General features: G+C 45.4%; 1 protein-coding gene across 1 annotated transcript; it reads left to right on the top strand.

Annotated features, from left to right (window-relative positions):
- The first annotated feature begins 4,507 nt into the window (after positions 1 to 4,507).
- LOC148214308 (BPI fold-containing family B member 4-like) lies at positions 4,508 to 19,886 on the top strand. Its single transcript, XM_088153873.1, has 15 exons — positions 4,508 to 4,664; positions 4,798 to 5,209; positions 8,093 to 8,197; positions 8,911 to 9,054; positions 10,231 to 10,291; positions 10,958 to 11,018; positions 11,852 to 11,943; positions 13,296 to 13,508; positions 13,973 to 14,026; positions 14,523 to 14,693; positions 15,653 to 15,720; positions 16,483 to 16,525; positions 17,546 to 17,609; positions 18,552 to 18,628; positions 19,863 to 19,886. Exons 1-15 carry the CDS (start codon positions 4,514 to 4,516, stop codon positions 19,884 to 19,886), a joined length of 1,740 nt encoding a protein of 579 aa, XP_088009999.1. The 5' UTR covers positions 4,508 to 4,513.
- The last annotated feature ends 938 nt before the right edge of the window (positions 19,887 to 20,824 follow it).

Here is a 20,824-nt window from a genome sequence, read left to right on the forward strand (position 1 = left end):
TCTACTACCCTCTGAGAATTCTTGATTTGCTAGCTCAATAAAAGGTGTTTACAGTGTGTGTTTATGCCTGTGCTTTCCTCTCTCTTGCCAAGGACTTTAAATGTGCTCAGAAGAAGTATAGATCCTTTGCTCTATTGACCATCTTAAGTGGTTTACAACATATTTATACAAGAGCATCATCTGGCGACCAAACTGGTCTTCGCAGATAAAATTCCTTTGCAGATAAAATTCGGGATGAGCTTTACTCACTTGGGTGTAGTCTATTGAGAGAACCAAGGCAAAGTTTTGTGAGACTATCTGGGATTCTTTTGAGTTTGTGAAAATCAAGGACATGGATCAGGGCCTCTGTGCCATGAGCTTTCCCACCTGTAAGCTTGGACCTGGCTTGATTGGGTGGACAGGAGGGGTATGTGACACTAGCTTCAGGGAGTGGTCAATCCTTCTTTAAGGGAGAAGGCGGTGCTGGCCATCTTGGAGGAGGTGATGGTAAGCTCCCTTGGGAAGAAGCTGTCTCTTGATTCAGCAACTCTGGACAACTATTAGCTGATCTCCAATCTTCCCCTTTTAGGGAAGGCTTTGGAGAAGGTGGTGAGGCTGGTCATGGAGAAGGAGGTCCTCTATTTGAGCCATGATTTGAAAATCCACATGTCAGACTTGAGTCCAATATTTTGGTCACTGCTTTGCACTGCTCTCACACCCAAAGGCCAAATCATGTCGACAATCAAATATCTTAAAAGCCACCATCTAATACATGCCTTTCGCCCAGCCTAAAATAGATGTAACAGCAAAATAAAAAGCCCTTTCTCTCTCTTTCTTTTGATGTATTTGGGCCACTGGCCCAATTTTAATACTTTTAGGCTTGGAATCGAAGCCAACCTCCCTGTCTTTTCCAGGGTTCTGCCTAATGAGATTTTACAGGAAAGAGATTACATGTTTTTTTCTTGGTTTAATCTGGAAAGTGAGCTAATGAGCTTTGAAATTGCTTTTGTTTGGGCAGGTAATCTCCCTTGTTGTGCAAAGACGGAAGCATTCACAAATTTTATCTCCCCTGGGTCTTAACTGTTCAGTTTAGGAGGACAAAGATATCTTTTGTGGCCTGGAGCAAGTTGAACTTGCTTACATGAATCATAGCATTTTAGCATCTCTTGGAGAATCCAAAGGTGTCAAAATCAGGCCTCCACTAGCTTAGTACCACCACGTATTTCACAAAATAATGACAGGAAAAAATACTCACCTTAAGCGACAGGAAATCTGTACTAAGAAAGACTTTGTGGTGCCTAGAATGTCTGTCTAGAAAAAGCTTTGATTGGCTTCAGATCCAGACCTTATTCTGAAATCCTGTGCCGATTCTACCAGTCATCTCTGCAGGATAGACTATTTCACCGGTAACATTTTCAGCTTCTGAGCAAAGTAAACCGGAGAGCCAACACTATTTCTGTAATACTGGTTTACTTGCAAAGACATCAGCTGCGCAGGTCTCCATGGAACAGGCAGTGATAGTCGGATAAAGCCCCAACAGTTCACCCAAAGCGAAAAGCAAATATCTGAATCTCTCCAAAGCTCCTTCTTGTTGGTCACCACAAAATTCCAAACTTCTGCCACTTCATGGGTTGGAGTGAATTTTTTCAGCCCCTACCAAGCAGGTAAAATATATATAGGTCAGGCCAAAATCGGGGGTCAGTGTTTGCCCAAATGCTAAGCTAGGGACTGTGGGTTTTTTGTAGCTTAGAAAAGGTCAGCTCAACCCATTTAGTTAATTTTAGATTCAGGGTGGATTGTGCAAATCCCTCAAATTGGCTAATTCAGCTCCAGGTTTGGGTGCTGTGTGAACCCAGTGACTGACTGGCAGGATCTCCAAAATCAAAAAAACCCAACTATTCCTTTTATTTGATTAAATGTGGGGTTGGCTTGTTATGCACATGTTTGCATCCAGGTTCGAAGTTTTGGCCTGTTGATGGTTCAAAGTGCACCTGTTGATGAACTGAAATTGTGGCTCAGCATCTTCATTGTTTTACCCTATCCCAGTGTTCCTCAACCTTGGCCATTTTAAGACATGTGGACTTCAACTCCCAGAATTCCCCAGCTCGCATGCTGGCTGAGGAATTCTGGAACTTGAAGTCCAGATGTCTTAAAGTGGCCAAGGTTGAGAAACACTGCTCTTTCCCTTTCTCTGCATGTCTTGTTCATATCATTCAGCAAAGGAGAAGAGCTGGATCAAAGGGGCTAGTGTCATACAATATTCCCAGTGGTTTAAATTCACCAAAATTAGTTAGCTGTGCAAATACATCTGCTCATTCTGTAATTGGCCTGATTAAACATATTGTGTGAACCCAACCAGTGAGTTGTTCATACAATTTTTGTTTTGACTTGAGCATAGTGCCCAACTTTCCCCTCCTCTGGGCTTGTATCCTTACGTCATGGGGAGAAATGTTGTGGATTGTCGTGGAAGCACCTAGGATAGCAAGGAGGAGACCTTTTGGAGCTCTGAAACAATGCACCTGATTTATCTGGCCAGATCTTTCTAGAGAAGTCTTCACAGATGATCACACTTTCCATGGGGTGGGGGAGGGAGGGAGGGAGGGAGCTGCAGAATTGAGGCCCCCAAGTAGACATTTCACAGTTGAGAAAACCAACACTTTCATCCCTCCTGCTAAGCAGAGACAATGCATCGCAGATTGTGGAACTGGGTGTGCATTTGATACCTCTAGCTTAACACCAGTTCCAGAATTACAGATCATTACGTATACTGAACTTTGACAAACCAGATTAAAAAAAAGCAAAGACAAGACTGAGCCCATTATTGCCATATCCCTGGCACCCAGTCCATGACCACCCACTGCTTGCCATTGATATAAATGGTAGTGCCACCTCTATCGTTCCAGAACCAGGAGGAGGAAGAGGAGGAGGAGGAGGAGGTGGCAAGGTGGCTATGAACAGCCTAGAAACTGACTGAAAATTAGTAAGACGAAGGCCACGAGTCTCCTTTCTCAATTAGCCTGAGAAGGAAACACGCAGGTAAAGGAGAGTGGGGTGAGCTGGCCGGGTGTAGTTTTTCCAAACTTTGCCAAATTATGATTTTGAATAGGAACGAGAGAATGATTGCATCTGCAGGAGAAATCCTATGTACTTGATTTAATTCAAATTATATTTAAATGATAACCAATCAAATGTGGGTTTTGTCCCTGATTTGCACTTTGGGCAATTGCAAATGCCCCTGACATGTTGGTCAAAGGCCAATCGGGGCCAGTGGCCCCCCAAATTTGTGCCATCTGGATTCTGCAGAGTGTGCCAGCTGAGTCTCCTTTTTGTTCAGGATTGATGAATTTTTGGGTTTGACACATTCCTACCAACAACCCTGATCTCCTTTTCTCAATGCTTATTGAGAAAGTATCTACTGCCAAAACGTAGATCTACTACCAATTCTAATTCAGTTTCATGAAAGTCAGAAAGTCAGAAATGGTCTTATTTGGAATAAAAGAATTTCAGAGGACTTCTCACAAATGGATCTGATGTTCTTGCTCACAGCAGTGAGGTGGCCGAGGAGTGGTCAGGTGTCTGAGGGTCCCACCTTTCAGTGCACAATTTGCTATGGTTTGCTGTCTCCCTAGACTCCCACTCTTCTGTTCAATCCCAAGGGAAGACCTTGAGAAGGAAGTCCTCCTGGGGCCTTTCTCAGAAGGGGCGCTTTTGGTGTAGCTTAAGAGGATCCAGCTCTTCAGAAATAGTGGGCGAGTTTCTCCTTCCCCTAGTGAAATTCAGAGAAATCTTCCACTCAGTTTCTCTCCCCATTAATTAGATGGAGAATTTTGAAAGGACATCTGTACTCAGTTCCAGTTGCATCTCAGCAGGTGCCACTTGAGCTAAGATGTTAGCGGCCTGGTGTGTCATCGTCGTCTGTGCTTTGCTGACTCCATCACAAAGTCAATTCCTTCCAACTGATGCTGTCATCAGAGTCAACCAGGGCGTGTTGCATAATGGTAAGTGAAAGGCAGCAAGGAAGGAAAAGGGCTACAAGCCACTTAGTCTGACCTCCCCCACAACCTGAAGCACTGTGGATGTTCAGCTGAATCAAACCATTGCGCCATCTAGCTCAGTACTGTCCACACTGCCATATGTAACACCCATTGATGCAAGGATACGGACTGGCAACAGTCTTCAAGAGTTAGAGAAGGTCACTATTTGGAAATGCTGGGGGTTGAACCTGGGACCTTTGCATGTAAAACAGGTGCTGTGTCTCAGAATCACTCTGGAAGGACATTCCGTGTGATCCATCCAGGATATTCTCATATTCCTGATCTTCTGGGGAAGAAAGAAAAGAGATGAATAGCAATGGCAGCTACTGCACATCTCTTGAAATAAAAACTAGTTCTGCCCTTATTTACAAAAGACATCCCATGTACAGAACTTGATTATTCCCAAAGAGCCAAGCAGAAACACGAGTGAAGCCGTATTGTCCCTTCCCCTTTTTATACACTACTTTCTTGTTATTTGTTTTGCAGCTGTCAGCAACTCGATGGCACAAAGCAATGCCCTTCAAGGCGCCATGAGAGAAGTGCCAATTGGCAATGGAGGTGGTGGAGACAATGGTCTACTAGGAGGCCTCCTTGGGGGTGGTGGAGGTGGAGGCCTTCTGGGAGGCGTTACTGGAGGCTTACTTGGAGGAGGTGGTGGTGGAGGAGGACTTCTTGGAGGTTTGCTTGGTGGTGGTGGTGGTGGAGGAGGAGGAGGGGGGACTTCTTGGTGGGGTCACTGGAGGCTTGCTTGGTGGTGGTGGTGGTGGTGGAGGAGGAGGAGGAGGAGGAGGGGGACTTCTTGGTGGGGTCACTGGAGGCTTGCTCAGTGGAGGAGGAGGAGGAGGAGGGGGACTTCTTGGTGGAGTCACTGGAGGCTTGCTCAGTGGAGGAGGAGGAGGAGGAGGAGGAGAAGGGGGACTTCTTGGTGGGGTCACTGGAAGCTCGCTTGGAGGAACAGGTGTTAATGGTGGTGGTGGTGGCAGCATCGGTGGAGGTCCAGGTGCTGGAGGTCTGCTAGGCCAAGGAGGCTTGCTGGGTGATGGAGGTCTGCTTGGCACTGCAGGAATTCTTGGTGGCGGTGGGGGCCTCCTTGGCAATGGAGGCCTGTTGGGCAATGGAGGCCTACTTGGCGGAGGTGGAGTCCTCGGCATCCTTGGAGAAGGAGGTCTACTCAGCACAGTCCAAGGGCTGACAGGGTAAGAAAATCTGAGTCTCATGGGCTCAGTCTCTTCATGGGAGCTCCAGCTTTAGAAATTATATCCTTGGGCAAATAAAAGCTTCATCCTGACCTGTCCCAGGGGCATCTGCATGGGTGAGATCAAAACGGCCAAGATGGTGGCAGCAACCGTGCAGTGGAAGGCCTGCCCCCACACATATGGGACATGTAAAAAGGAGGAGGGGTTTCCATTGTGCAGTCATGGCCACCATCTTGATCTTTTGAGCCCCCCTACCCTGCCCCCTTCATGGATACATGGAATCGGTGTGAGAAAATGCCAGCATCGCAATCAGAGAGAGAGAAAAGGTTGTCTACAGAAACTTCTCAGTCAGCTAAAGAGGCTGAGTCTATAACTGGAGGTTGCGATTAGCCTTGGGGGAGTCCCACAAAGCCGTTACTGAAACCACCAGCTCCTCCCCTCTTCCTAGAAAGGAAGGGAGGAAGGGTGTTCTGCTGGCGCAGCCATGGCTGACTCTACCCCTAAGTCCAATAAGAAGCAGTAAGTAGGGGAACCCTCCCTGCCCCACATCGACTCAGTGCAGAATTGAGAAAGGAGGACAGCCTCAAAACCTTCTATCAGCTCTCAACTTCTATCTCTCTTGGCACAAGGAAATTAAGCAGCAGTTGCTTGCTCCTTTTGCATACATCAACAGGGCAGAGGCAAGTGAAATGAGAAATGTAGCTGGAGATTCTTTTAAACTTGCAAAACTCAAAAGGTGGAGAAGTCTTCTGCAGTGTGAGCTCAGCCAGCAGTGGGTGGGATGCGTGCAGCTGGATCCAGTGCGTGGTCAATGCCTCTTTGAGGGAGAGCATGAGGTTACCTGCTTTAAAAGAGGTGGCAATGTGCCCTGTCTTGAAAAAGCCATCTCTTGATCCAGCAGTATTTGAAAATGGTCACCCTGTCTCCAGCTCTCCTCTGGGGGGAAAGCAGTTGAGAAAATACAACAGAGCTTGATCCAATCCCCTGTTATTTACTATCTATACGAAACTGCTGTGTGAGGTCATTCACCACTTTGGAGTGAGGTATTATCAGTATCCTGATGACATCCAATTGTACCTCATCACCTGAGATGGTGTCTGGAGGTGGTAAGAGGCAGGATGGGAAGAAATGTGCTCAGACTAAACCTAACAAGATGGAGGTGCTGTTTGTCCATAAATATTTTGGCTAGCCAGAAGTATCGTTCCTGGAGGTTGCTGTAGATGGGGTCATGGTTCCCCTGAAGGAGCTGGTCCATGTTTTAGATTTGTAATTCTTGCTAGCGCAATTGGTTCCAGCAGGTTCTAGTGTGGGTGGCAGCTGTGGCTAGAGGGACCTTTGTGCAACTTCTCCTTGTGCACCAACTGCACCCATTCCTGGACTGGGAGGCCCTGCTTGTGGTCACTCATGCCTTAGACACCTCCCATTTGTATTATTGTAATAATGGGGTGCTATTGAAGATCATTTGCCAACGGGAGCGCTGTTGAAGAGCATTTGGAAATTGCAGCTGGTCCAGAATGCAGCAGTGTGTGCAGTGTTTGTGCACTGGGATTCATCCATGCAATACCTCTGAGCTGTACTGGGTTCCAGTGGACTTCCTGGTGTGTTTCAAGGTGCTGGTTATCCCCTATAAAGCCCTATGTGGCATAGGGCCAAATTATTTGTGGGACCACCTCTCTCTCATTGTTTCTGCCCACCCCTCCAGATCTAGCAACGGGGGTGGGTGGGGGGCATGCCCCAATCTCTTCCATCAAACAATGTCAACTTGTGGGGCCAAAAGGCGTGCCTTCTCTATAGCAGCAGATGCCCTGTGGAACAGCTTCCCCCTGTCAGCTTTTCACTAGGCATTTAACCCGTAGCTGCTCCCCCAGTTGTTTGGGCCAGGAGGTTAGGCAAATTCTGCTGGCTAATGCTGTTTTTTTATAAATTGGGATTATTGCTTTGACCTCAGATATTGTGGTTTGGATTGCTATATTTTTACCTTGGACTGTTAAGTTTTGACCTTGCGCACCACCCAGAGATGAGCGGCCACATAAATCTTCTAGCGAACTAACTAACTAACTAACTAAACAAACAGACAAAACAGGAGGAGGCTGTGGCCAGAAGGGCCTTCGCCCAGTTTCAGCTGCTGTACCAATTATGGCCCCATCTAGGCAGGGAAACCTTGATTATTGTAACCCCTACCCTGACCAACTCTGAAGATGATGTGGAAATTGCAACTGCTGCAGCATGAACCGGGCAGACTCCCAGTTGTGCAAACTTGTTTTTGATCTGCTGCACTGGTTGCCAGGAGGTTCCTGTGCCCAGTTCAAAGTGCTGGTTATTATATACAGTAGTGCCAGACTGTATTAGGGACTTCCTGGTTAAATGTGATTCTGACCATCTGGTCTGGTCATCTAGGGAGCGCTTACTGGAAGGAAATAAGAGGGGTGGGGACCTGAAGGCAGGCCTTTTTTTTTATTTTTGTAGTAGACCCCTACAGGTACACGTGGCCCTGTACCGTTCTGACGTTCCAGAGGGCACTTGAGATTATCTTTCATCGTCAGCCTTCAGCCAGGGATGAAGGCTTTGAGTGGACATCTAGCTTTTTATGGACTGCCACCATGGTTTTAATTGTTTCCCTTACTTGTCTACTGCCCAGAACCTGAGTAACTGGGACAAACTATAAATATGATAAAATAAAGACATAAATTAAAATTATCCCATTGTAATATGACCCAGAAGCAGAATTTGGGATGGGGGGGGTGTACCATCAAACCTGATAGGCATTTAGCCAGGAACTTTTCTGATTTCCAGTCTAAACAGGTTCCTCTGCAGTTGATAGCTCTTGGTTCTTGTAGATCAAAGGAGATGGAATTCTCCGAATGACTTTGCTTCTACTTGCAGATTACGAATTGTAGAACTGACCCTTCCCAAGATCAACCTGAGGCTTTTGCCTGGAATTGGGGTCCACCTGGATTTATACACCAAAGTGGCACTTAATGGAAAGAGGTAAGCAGGACCATAAGTCCCTATACTAAACAAGATGGTGGAAAAATAATGAATTGTGCATTCTTACATCACGACACACACTCCAACCTTTCGTACTTACATTCTATTTTGAACGGAAATGCATAAGTAGTAGGATCTACATGGCAGTGCTATGATTTATGCTTCATCAATTAACTCCCCCCCCCCACCATCTGGAGATACCCCTGAGTAGGACAACATACACCCAGAGAAGCTATTTGGCAGCAGCTTCCTCATGCCAGATTAGAGCTGGAGGAAACTTTGTTTTAATTTTAATTCAAACATATCTAATTCAGCTTCTCAACACAGTGAGAGAATTGATATGCTGTTCTACTTTGCTTCTTCAAAAGCCCTGATTGATGAGAATTCGGGGAGTTGAAGTCCAACTCATCTGGCGAATGTAAGGTTGGGAAGGCTAGTTTGGATATCTCCATGGAGAAGAGTTGGAGGCTAAATAATGAGATCTCCATGTTCAGAGGCAAAATGCGACTGAGTCCCACATATAGTCCTTTGTGTCTCTTTTCTTCTGAAATCCCTGGAGCAAACTGCTAGCAATCGCTGAAGAAGGTCAGCTTCCCAGTGCTCTGTGGCCAATATCAGTTTATACAATCCACTTAGAAGTGGGAAATGCAAGAAACCAAATTAGATAAGTCATGGGTGACCTGGACAGCCTTTTCTTATCCCTTCTGTTACAGCCTCCTTGGATTCCTTGACATTGGATTAGAGGTGAACATCACAGCAATTGTCCGGCTGACGATGGACAGCTCCAGCTACCCCACATTGGTGATTGATCACTGTGACACACTTCTGGGAGGCATTAAAATTAGACTTCTTAGAGGGTGAGCATCATCAAACAGAGTATCAGCCCCTCTTCTGCTATCGCCTTCTTGGCCACCTTCATATTTTCATTTGTAACATTTGTATGTGCTTGCTATAGCTTGTGATATAATACAGGTAGACCCCACTTAATGACCATTTGTTCAGCAACTGTTCGAAGTTCTGACAGCACTGAAGGAGAGGGACTTGCGACTGGTCCTCATAGTTGCAGCCATTGCGGTGTTCCTGTGATCACGATTTGGGTGTTTGATGAATGGCTCGCAATTATGACTTCGCAGCATTCCACAGTCACATAATCGCCATTTGCAACCTTCCCTGACAGCTTTCCACAAGCAAAGTCAGTGGGGAAGCTGGCAGGAAGTTGCAAGTCACAGTCACATGAAGTCCTTGCTTAACAACCTATGGTGATTCACTTAACAAAAGCAACCAGGACTGCTGGAACTGCTGTTGCTAAATGGTGTGGCCATGTGACATTAGACTTTACAACTACGTTGCTTAGCAATGGAGTTACCATCATTAAGTGAGGACTACCTGTAAGGACAATTCTGTTTATTTTAGCCAACTCAAACACCAAGTCATCACTGGGTCACTTAGGTCTGCTCTCCAATTAGGCCTAATTTTATTTATTTATTTTATTTATTTATCATATTTATATAGCTGCCCATCTCACACATATATATCTGCCATATATGTGCCAACAATGACTCTTTCTACTGACTTCCTTACACACAAACACACAATCTGAGGTGGTTTTGAAGTTCTAGCTAGTTCTTGGGTTCTTTCCCAGCTTCACAGAATGGCAGAAAATTAGGGCAAGAGTATCTGAAGCACCCAATTGGAGAAGACTGGCTTTGGATCACACATGGATGGCTTCCACGCGCCCCTCCAAGAAAAGCTGAGTGGCCATCCTCCATGCCATCTCTCTCCACCCTTTGGAACGTCACGTCCATGATGACTTGGAGGAGGGAAATCAAAAGCCGGAATTGCTTTCGACTTTGATGTTTCTTTTTTGCCCAGAAAGCCTTGGAGCTTTCAGCGACAGCTGAAACGGGAAGACCTGGATCAATCAGAGTTAGCAGCTGTGCTCACGGAGAAGCCAGTTTGCTCCCCAAACGTTCTGCTGCAAATTTGTCAAACCATAGATGATTCTGAAGCCTTTGTTTTGTTTTTCTCTGCAGACTTCTTCCAATTGTGGACCATTTATTAGCACGTGTCCTTAACAGGCTCCTTCCTGATCTGGTAAGTCAGGTGATTGGTCTGGACATGCAGGTAGCTCAAAACCACACCCACAAGATTTGTGTGAAAACAAAGGTCCCATCAGGACACAAATACCCCCAATCACATGTGTGGCTGGGACTCTGGGCTGTCTTATTCCATGTAATGAGGTGTGATGGACTGGAATGGAGGAAGGGGGGTGAAAACGGTGCTCTCGTCTCCAGAGCAACGCTCTGGAGATAAGCGGAGAAAGCTGGCGCATCCCTAAACATTCCAGAAGATAGTAGAGAGTTGTGCCTGGGAACTACTGGCGAGTCTGAAAAGATTGATGTCAGGCCTAGCCCACGGAACTCCTGGAGACCATGTAGGTTCAATCAGCAAGGTTTATTAGCTAGCGCTTATTACAGAATCTTTTCAGACTCGCCAGTAGTTCCCAGGCACAACTCTCTACTATCTTCTGGAATGTTTAGGGATGCGCCAGCTTTCTCCGCTTATCTCCAGAGCGTTGCTCTGGAGACGAGAGCACCGTTTTCACCCCCCTTCCTCCATTCCAGTCCATCACATGAGGAAACTAACAGGGACAGACAAGATGGGGGATAACCCTTAATATAATGGTTGCTTTGCTTCTTTTGCCAATTTGTTTCTTGATGATCTTCTGCAAGAAATTCATGCACATGTTAACTTTTCCAGCTTTGTCCTGTCCTCGATGTTGTCCTGGGCCTTGTCAATGAGCAGCTTGGACTTGTGAACTGTAAGCGTTTGCCTTCTTCTTCCCATACATTTGAAGACGCGCCTTTGTTTCCCTTTGTGGGTAGAGAGGCCAAGGTGGGGTTGCAGCATTTTTTCCCCTCCTCTGGCACAGTTCTGTGTCTTCCAAAAATTGGCTACTTCTTCTTTGTATTGCTACAAACTGCAGATTTTAGCCACGTTGCAGGGCACTAGCTGAGTGCAGCTGACCAAACAGAAGTTTACCAAAAGAGGCTTGGTAAGCTGGTCATCCACGTGGCTGAATTTGAGAACACATTTAACTGTTTACCAAGCTAATCTGTTTTCAGTGTTCACACAACAGACAGAATCATCAACTTAACCACATAAAGTGAGAAAATCAAACAAAATGTGCAAAACTAACCCCGGCTATGCTTACTACCTTGAGTTAATGTATCTATGCCTTTACTTGTACCTGGTTAAGCATGTTGTGTGAACGCAGCCAAAGTTTCCTAGTTATCAGTGCCATTACACGGTGGGCAGGGAAATATTTTATATTCTCCAAAATTTTATATGTGTGCATATATGTTGATTTGCAGTCTAGTTGTGCTATAGGGAGGCAGTTTGAGAACAGTCTGAATTTCTTGGAGAACTGAGTTGGTGAGAACTTGTGTCTTCTGGAGGTTTATTGGAAGCCAGATTTGGCATTCTGGTGAATCTCCAGCTTGAGTTCTGGGCAGGGAAATGTATCTGTAGATGGGACCTCCAAGGCCAGATCCTGTTGGTCTAGAGATGTGCAACCTGATGATGCAAGTACGGGGAACTGGCAAGTGTTGGAGCACTTTTAATGGTACCTGCTGCCCTTCTCTTTCTATACAGCTCTGGTCCCTCTGGGTATACTAGGAAGTGTCCAGTATACAGTCTCCAGCCTCCCGTTAGTCACAGGACATTTCCTGGAAATTGATTTAAATGTAAGTCTGCGTGTAGTGAGTTCGTTCTGCTGCATTGCTTCAGCTGCCCTCTGGTTCTACCAGCAAGGCACAAGAAGAGTTGGTCTTGCGAATTATCAGAGCCAATTCCCACCATGTGGGTGTCTTCATTTTGGACTCACTAGGTAGGGCTTCAGATGGAGAAGACAGGATTATGGTAGTAATTCTAGTTCTTTACCTTCTTTGGGGATGAGAAAATTTAGGATTTACATATACACGTGATGATTCTAAGCTTATCCCAGATACACACATCTGAGATCACAGGCATTGCACAGCATGTTTTTTTGGGGGTTAAAATTTAAGCCCAAAGTACTGTTAGGAAGAGTGAGAAACAGCTTTACCAACAGCCACGTAGGTACCTGGTTGCTGAATTAACCCACTTTCTGAACTCGCACATTATGCTGAACCATGAGCCAACCAGGAGTCTTGGCTTCGCACAACACAGTAAGCCATAGAAACAACTAAGAAAGACTGATACTGACAAAGGCCAATATTTTGTGTGAATGCAGCTACTAGATTTGTAACTGACCCAACTAAGCATACTGTGTGCACCTGGCCAGGGAGCTCTTACTCTTGGACCATATTTGCAGATGTTGCCACAGTATTTCAGCTGGCGAAAATCCAACTAGCTGACAAAGAACTCCAGTAGGATGTCCCCAGATTACACCAATGGTAACAGAAGGAAGATTTTTTATATTGTTTCTGAGGAAGGGGAAGCAGTGCTGGATCGTGGGAGGGAGGAATATGTTTTGCCACCATGAACCAGAACCAAATATCACGTTACTGAGAACAGGGATGTGGTTTGCTTTGTTCTGGTGCTGGTGCTCTAAAGGAGAAACCCCTCTCAGGACCACCTCCTCCTATCCGGATCCTTCCTGCAAGCGCAATAGTAACATTACCTGATCAAACAAAATTTCACAGGGAGGATTGTCGTAAGCTGGGAGGTCTTGACCGCAGCTGAACCTTTCTGCTTTTGCAGAGATAATATGATCCTTTATTTATGCAAAGGATATTTTGCGGCAAATCCATGACTTTGTGGCCACGTTTAAAGTGTAATGCCTTTAGGCACAATGATGGGTTAGTGGTGTGTTGGTACTTGAGCTGTCATACATCATGCTAAGCCATACCGTGATTTGTGTGGGCTTGGCTTAGAGTAAAGGGAAAAGCCATCCAAATGTGGTTGAGTCAACAGCTATGGTTAAATCAATCGTGGTTTAGTGCAACTGGAAACCTGGCTGTGATTTCCATCATGAGGTCAATAAGGCTCAAGGAGACCATAACAGGGGAATCCAGCATTTCTTGGGATTTGCCATTGTTATCTCTCTTCCTCCTAGACTGTGGTTGGGCAGGTAGCAGGCCCCCTAATTGACTATCCACTGGGCAAGCCAGAATCCATCCCCATGCCACCAAGAATGCCCATGCCACCCATGCCACCAATGGCTGATACGACCAACTCTCAGCTGGGACTCTCAGTGAACTTCCTCAGCTCAGTGCTGGGTGTCCTGCAGAAGCAAGGCGCTTTGAATGTTGACATCTCTGATGGCATGGTGAGTTTGTTCGGTTATGCATGTATGCATGTAGGTACTTAAATAATTTATATGGCTGCCCATACAAATACAATTGGGCAGGATCTCCAATATCTTTGTGGCCTTCAGGCCAGTCACGGAAGAGAGGGGCATCTCAGAGCATTGGAAAATTCAGAATTTCAGACAACTGATTCCTAGATTTCTAAAGAGGGGATGTTCTGACCTCTGGATCCTCTAATCTGGAACCTGCTCAAGTTAGCTCCAGCTGTGCAGAGCTGGATTTTGATGACCCAGTTCAACTGAAAAGCTCTCCGTCTACACTCAGAGCATTTTCCTTTTCATAGTTCTAGTCTGAGCCTTATCGGGAAAAAGGGCTAAATGTTGGCACACCCTGATGCAGAGCAAGGTCCATGTAGCCAAGAAATAAATAATATATCACACGAATATTCATGTATACCTATGGGACATTTTTTTTCTTTTACCAGTACCCTGAACTTCCTCCTCTGACAACCTCAACTCTTGGGGCATTGATTCCGGCGGTAAGCCTCCTCAGTTTAGGCTTTGAAAAAAAAAAACCAGTGGTTTTCAGAACTCAGCTGAGCATTAATGTGCAAGAATTGCTGCACACAGTGCCCTCATGGTGTCTTAGGCTGTACTTCCTATTACCTCCCAGCCAATGTGGCTCTAGGCTGGGGAAGACTGGATATCTTTCAATGAACCAGCATGGTGAGGCGATGCTGGACTGAAATAGAGAGACATAGATTTTAATCTATCAGAAGACCATTAAGTGACTCTCTCTCAGCTCACAAGGTTATTGTTGTACAAAAAAATGGGAAGAGGTTGGGTTATGTATGCTTCCTTGAGTTTCTGGAGACAAGGCAGGCTATAAATCAACAATTAAATAAATGGTCCTACCTCCTAGAAGCTAGGTGACATTCCTTCTACGATGCTTTCTAGGTTTCACAATGGAACCACAGAAGTTGCCAGCGAGCAAATCGTTATGCTAACTATATCTTTTCTCTGGGTGATCCACAGATCTTCCAGATGTTCCCAGAGCCTCAGACCCTCCTCCTGAAGGTGTCTGTCCCCGAAGTTCCAGCTGTGAAACTGCAGAAAGATATGGGCCTGATTATACTTCAGGCCACTTCAGAAATACTGGCAACCCAGCCAGATGCTGCTGACAAATCTCTCTGTGTCCTGAACATTGTGAGTATGAAGTTATGGCCATGACATTCCAGAAACCATTTTTCCTGGTTGTTCCTTTTGCTTGGTAATGTGGGAGTGGCGGGGGGGGGGGGATTTCATACATGTTTGTAAAAAGTCTGACCTTCAGTTGCCTGAGCCATGTTACTGCATTCCAGCCTGCCTTATTTCACACTAGCCCAATTTCCACCAAAAGTTCTGGTTCTGTGTACATCTATTCCTGCACATTTAGGCCATAATTCCCCACACAGTTTGGAATCAATTGGAGAAGGCTCTCTTGTGAGATCAGAAGGGCTGTGCTTTAGATTCCTGCTGGAAAATGTAGCAAGTAACATAGGAATGACTCCCACCTGCTTATGGATTCAGTGAAGGCGGGGTGATCTGGTACAAGGCAAAAGCCCCTGGTGGGTGGTGGAACAAATGATGAAATATGCATAGTGACATTGTGATGAAAATCATAAGTATGAGAAGCCAAGGTTTGTGTTGTGTTGTGATGCACAATTTGTACCCTATCAATGGAAGACCTTTGGTAGCTCTTTGAAAGTGATTTTCCAAGCACAAATCTCACCAAGTTTTCTTTAACAAGATTTGTTAGGTGACAGCAGTAGGTGATACAAGAATTCCAGCAAGTGAATTCCAGCAATTTAGGACCAATATATCTACAGTAAATTAGACTTACAGAAGTAAATTAGACTTGATGGATCCTTTCTCATAAAGTGCACCAGAAAGGAAATAGGGCCCTTCTCTGATAGAGAGCAATCTGCAACTGTGAATTATTCATAAAACAGTTGCTTGGATCCTTATCCATCTACATATTGTCTTCCATTGTGCCCCACTGGATCAGCAAAAGGCTGTCTACAGGTCCACAGTCATGGGTAGTAGGTTTAAGCAATCTGTCCTCAACACACAGAGGTAGTGGCTTGGTTAAATAATATCAGGATGAATCCACTTTGTCATTATAGAAAGCTTCTTTGCTGGCCAAATTTTCTGTTGAAGACAACAAGCTAAAAATTAGCGTTCAACTAGACAAGTAAGTAAAGACTTATTTCTTCCAATTGTCATATGGCTTGTTTTTAAGGTTCAGTGATTTTAACTAGGTTTTCTCCTGCTGCTGTTTTAACACTGATCTTCTACTTTTTATATATTAATGTCCTGAATTTTAGAGGTTATGTGTTTTGCCATTTTAGCACGTGTTTCTTTCACTTTACACTCTGGTTTAAAAACCTTAGAGCAGAGCTTCAGTTGTACCGTTGGGGTCGCCATCTTGGCTTGTTTTTACCATTCCTGGTGAACATCCCTGGCAGTAGGAGTCTGGGGGGAGCGGGAGAGGCCTTCCAGAATAAGGGAAGTCAAGAGAGACCTTTTGCACCGGATGCAGTTCAGGATCCAGGACTCTCATATTCTCACTAGAGGACCTCCCTCCCTGCAGCCACTAAGGAAAGAACTGAGGAGTCCCCAGTATCTATATCTATCTATCATTTCTGTCTCTATCATCTATCTATCTATCTATCTATCTATCTATCTATCTATCTATCTATCTACCTATCATCTATCATCTATCATCATCTATCATCTATCTATCATTTATATAGCCATCCATTTCACAAACATGACTCTGGGCAGCATACAATAAAACAAAATACTTAAAAGCAAATCTTCAACAACATTCAAAACAATTCAACATAAATATAAGTAAGACTGCGAGGAAATGCACTCAAACCCTCACACACAGTACAGCTGGCTCCCTGTAGATGCCTCCGTCCTCTCACTCCCCTTTCCTTTTTTTCTGCAGGTCCCATATTGAGCTGGATTCCTCCAACATTGGGAAATTTGATGTAAGAATAAAGTCTGGTCCTTTGCTGGGGTGTGGGAAAGGTGATGCCTGTTTTGGGGTGGAAGTAGGACAAAAAGGTAAAATCTTCGAGTCCAGCTTCATCCCTGATCACTTCACGGGCAGGTCTGTGTACGTGGCCAGGCGTTGCCATCTGCTGGGACTTGAAATCAGATAATTGTCCTCTGGGCCTTTTGCCATGGCTGAGCTGAAGTGCCCTCCAATCATCCTGGAGTTGGCGGAAAACCCACACTGGCATGAAACGCTCTGCCCCATCGCCGATTTCTCTCCCACTTCTCCGGTCTGTTCCCACCAGTCACTGCCACCCCTGAATTCCTTGCGAGGGAGTGGACAGAAAACCATGTCCGATTGTCCCCACCTTGAGAGTGTCCTTTGGGCGGAAATACCATTAGCCTGCACAGCCAAGGAAAAGCGAAACCAGTCTCCCTGCTGAGCTGGGGAGGGAGAGGAAGCCAAGTCAGGGGACTGCAGCAGAAAAAGAGAGGCAGCCGGGGTATGAGGGTGCCAAGCTTTGGGGCAAGCGAGGAAAGGGCTTGAGACACAGGAAGCCCTCTCTTTGTGATGGAACAGGAAAAGGAGGTAATTTAGCAGAGACAGAAAGCCAGGGATTCCTTCAGCAATACACTGTCAAACCCCACCCCACCCCCCCGTATCTGCATGAAGCTGCATTTCTACACGGATGCTTGCATGTTCACACATAACGTTTTTAACTGCATGCCTTATTGGTTAGGTGTATACCATGCCAATGCTTACTGGACAGTGAATGGGCGGGGCAGAAAGGCGTAACTGACTTACAAGTGCAGAGAATGACTTAGGAGCGGTCTTATTTAGATATCCCATCTTAGAAGCTATGAAGGTAAATCTTACTTAGGTTCTAGGAAGGTTTGCAACCAAGAGTCATTTCTGGACTCAGTTCAAGGACGGCAATGTGGGCTCATAACAGTAAATTGCCTCCCCCCTCAGGTGAGCTGCGGGCACTAAAATGCTTTTCCTCTGGGTGCAGGTCTCCCTCATGGAGGGGCTGGTTGGCAAGATCTTTGAAGTGGCATTCCTTCCCGCAATGAACGGTAAGGGAATTCGAAAACTGCTTTGGGAGACTCTGACTCAGGGTTTCTCAACCTGGGCAAGGTGGCGACTTCAGTTCTCGGCCACAGCAAATGCTGGCTAGAGAATTCTGGCACTTGAAGTCCCCACCTCTGGAAGTTGCCCAGGTTGAGAAACATGGCTCTAGCTACTTTGTGGACAATTGACAGATAACTGTCTGTGCTACTGATGCTGCTCCTGTTTGCGTCACCCTGTATGCCAACTGATGAACAGACAACGGCGGTAATTAAACATCCCCAGGGGCAACCCTTTTATTAGGCAACTGGAAAGAGACATTGCCCTCTGTGAACATGTCAGTACCAGATTGTCTTCTCTGATGAAGAGGAGGACCGTCTCCCACGTGCGAACTGGGCCTCAAAGACCTTAAGCTGCATTAGTGGCTCTCTCAAGCTTGCTGGGGAGAGGAGAAGAAGATGATTTAAAATCCCCTGTTTTGAAAACATAAATTCCAGCTATTAAAGCTGAGGCTGTTGCCATCTTTCCAAGATACATCGATCCCTTGGCTGATAGAAAAAAGAAGAGAAACCAGCTAGTCAATGCTGGAGATCATTATTAATGTTTACTAGATAACAAAAGTTAATCAAAGCCGGAATGTGGTGACACCTCTGCTTGGGGGAAAGGAATGCCAAACGGATGGGCCACGTAGAGGACCACAGTAGCTGTGATTTTCAGTTTACAAAGGGAAGGGTCTCCTTTGTAGCTATGGAGAACTGCCGCAGACTTCACATATGGAACAAAATGAAAACGTGGCTTGTTTATAAGACAAGATATTGCAAAATACAGATTTTTTTTAAAAAAAATTTGGGGCAACATTTCATAGCAGAGGCCAGGAAAAGGACAAGGAAGCAAAGCCTCTAGTTTGCCCTTGAACTTGGGAATCTGATCGGTTTTGTTTGTGGTTTCAGAGGTCTTAGGTGGCGGCGTTCCTCTCCCCAAGCTGCTGAACATAGTTTTCAACAATACTGATATTGATGTCATTGAAGTAAGTACTACAAAAGGAAGTTTGTTTGTAATGTATACGTAGGAGACAGAGTGTGAGTGAGTGGGGGAGAGAGTTAAAGGGTCAGGATACCTCATTGTCAAGACCTGTTAATGCTTTCTGGAAGACCTGACTGGACAAACGTCATAGTGCGTTTGTGGTCACCATTATTGGTGACCACAGATGGTAACTCAAAGTCACTGGTGGGAAGGCCCCAATCATATTTAATGCCAGTGTCTCTTTCTGAGTGACATGCCTTTCCTAGAGTACAAGAGCTGGAAAGTCTCCTTGAGACCATCCCCTTCCTCAACAAAGTCTTCCCTACAATTTAGCATCAGCCAAAAATAGCTGAGGGAGAAAATGTCCAGCAAGAGAAATCAGACATTTCCCAGAAGGACCAGGTTTGGCAGAATTTGGCTCCCAACAGATGTTGTAATTGAAATCCCCCATCCTTTTGCCTCCTCACCTCTTTGAAAGATCTACCATTTGCTTTTGGAAGGCATCATCTACATCTTCTTGGCTGGAAGGGCAAGAACAGAGATCAGCAATCATAGTGCTTTTTTTCTTCCTTCATTGATTATTATCCAGATGTTCTCTAGGGCATCCATTGGATTTCAAAGCTGCAGTGCATATTTAACATACAGTGCAATTCCTCCTCCCTTTCTATTCCCTTTAAACAAAAGGTATCCTTTAGCTGAGTGTTTTTCAAAGTTGGCAACTTTTATATGGACTTCACCTCCCAGAATTCCCCAGCCAGCATGCTGGCTGGGGAATTCTGGGAGGTGAAGTCCATATAAAAGTTGCCAGCTTTGAAAAACACTGCTTTAGCTGCAATATTCCAGTAGTCATCCCCTTCCCCCACAGTCTTCATTATACTCATATTTTCTCTTCTGTACTAACATCAGAAGCTCATCTTTTTTATTCCAGATGCTCTCAGCATTAGTCAATAAGCAATGAAGGTCAAAATTTTATGAGCTAATGTTCTGATTTTTCATGGAATGGCTTAACTGATGGGCAGGATGGATGAGATGGCCACCTGAACCCCCAGGTTGTTCAGCTTCCATCCCAGATTTTGGTGATGTGGGTGCAGCAGGAAGGGATAACACACATCCCTGGGCTGTGTTGGAACAACACTCCTCCAAATTCTTAGGCAGTATAATTCCCTACCCCAAGAAAGTAGCAAGAAGAGAGGGCCATAATATTGGAATTCACAGATTGGGGCATTTTCATTTCTCAGGATCTGTTGGTGTTGTCTGCATAAGAGAGGGACCCAATGGAGGACAAAGACTGAGAAGAGGCCAGCTTCTTGGAGCAGGATCAATCCTTCTCCTTCCAGACCATGCAGCTTTGAATCTCTCCTTCTTTCTGGAAAAAACAAGTCCTGAGTTTGTATGCAGGAAGACAGGAGGTGGTTTCTTAGAATGGACAGAGCGTGGCCATTTTAGCTGCTCTCCCTAGGCTTCAATACAGCTTTGTCATTTCCAGGAGGGCGTGAGCCAGTCCCTGCCTGCAAAAATACACAGCCAGCGAGGCTGCATTTCTCACCTGACTCGTTTTAATAAAAGCTTCTGCTTCCACTGCACTTGAGTCTGTAGGCTGGGCTGCAAAAGACCTCTGGCAGTTTTGAAAGAGAAAGGAGGAAACATCATTATATCTGCTGAGAAGGTAATTAGCCGCTAATCAAGGCGCCCAATGGAGCCCCCCCTTGAAGACACCAATCACAGCTCCCCACTCTCAGGCACCCCCTGACCTTTGGAAGGCTAAGCGGCTGGAGAACGGCACCAAAGGCATTCCAGAGGGAGAGGCTCATTAGAAAAACATGGAAGAGTCCAAGGGCATTTCAGCAAACAAGAGAATCAATTCAGTTACATTGCCACGGGCAGGGGAGGCAGAGTTGAAACTGTAGTTATTATTTCAAATTAGATCCTACTTTCATACTAGGAAAAAAACAGACATTTTGGAGCTTTTGGAGAATCCATTATCTCGGGGGTGGGGAGGTGTGAGAAAATGGAAGGCATTTTTGTGAACATTTTGATACTTCTGAACATGAAGGGAAATAGAGGAATTGCAGGAAAAGATATATTTGGTGGTGATTTCAATGAAAATTGCAAGATGGGAGGAAGAAAGCAAGAAGCAGCTCAGTGCTAGAGCTGACAGTCAACAATAGATCGGCCATGAGCACATTAAAGGGGGTCTTGG

This window comes from Python bivittatus, unplaced genomic scaffold (genome assembly GCF_059951505.1).
Source record: "Python bivittatus isolate LINGU-HERP-01145 unplaced genomic scaffold, Pbiv_v1 ctg000700_np1212, whole genome shotgun sequence".
NCBI lineage: Eukaryota > Metazoa > Chordata > Lepidosauria > Squamata > Pythonidae > Python > Python bivittatus.

Coding starts and splice junctions, on each gene's coding strand:
- LOC148214308 (XM_088153873.1), top strand. CDS start 4,514: ATGGCACAAAGCAATGCCCTTCAAGGCGCCATGAGAGAAGTGCCAATT. Junction 16,526..17,545: donor CCAACATTGGGAAATTTGAT/GTAAGAATAAAG, acceptor CTCTGGGTGCAG/GTCTCCCTCATGGAGGGGCT. Junction 17,610..18,551: donor ATTCCTTCCCGCAATGAACG/GTAAGGGAATTC, acceptor TTGTGGTTTCAG/AGGTCTTAGGTGGCGGCGTT.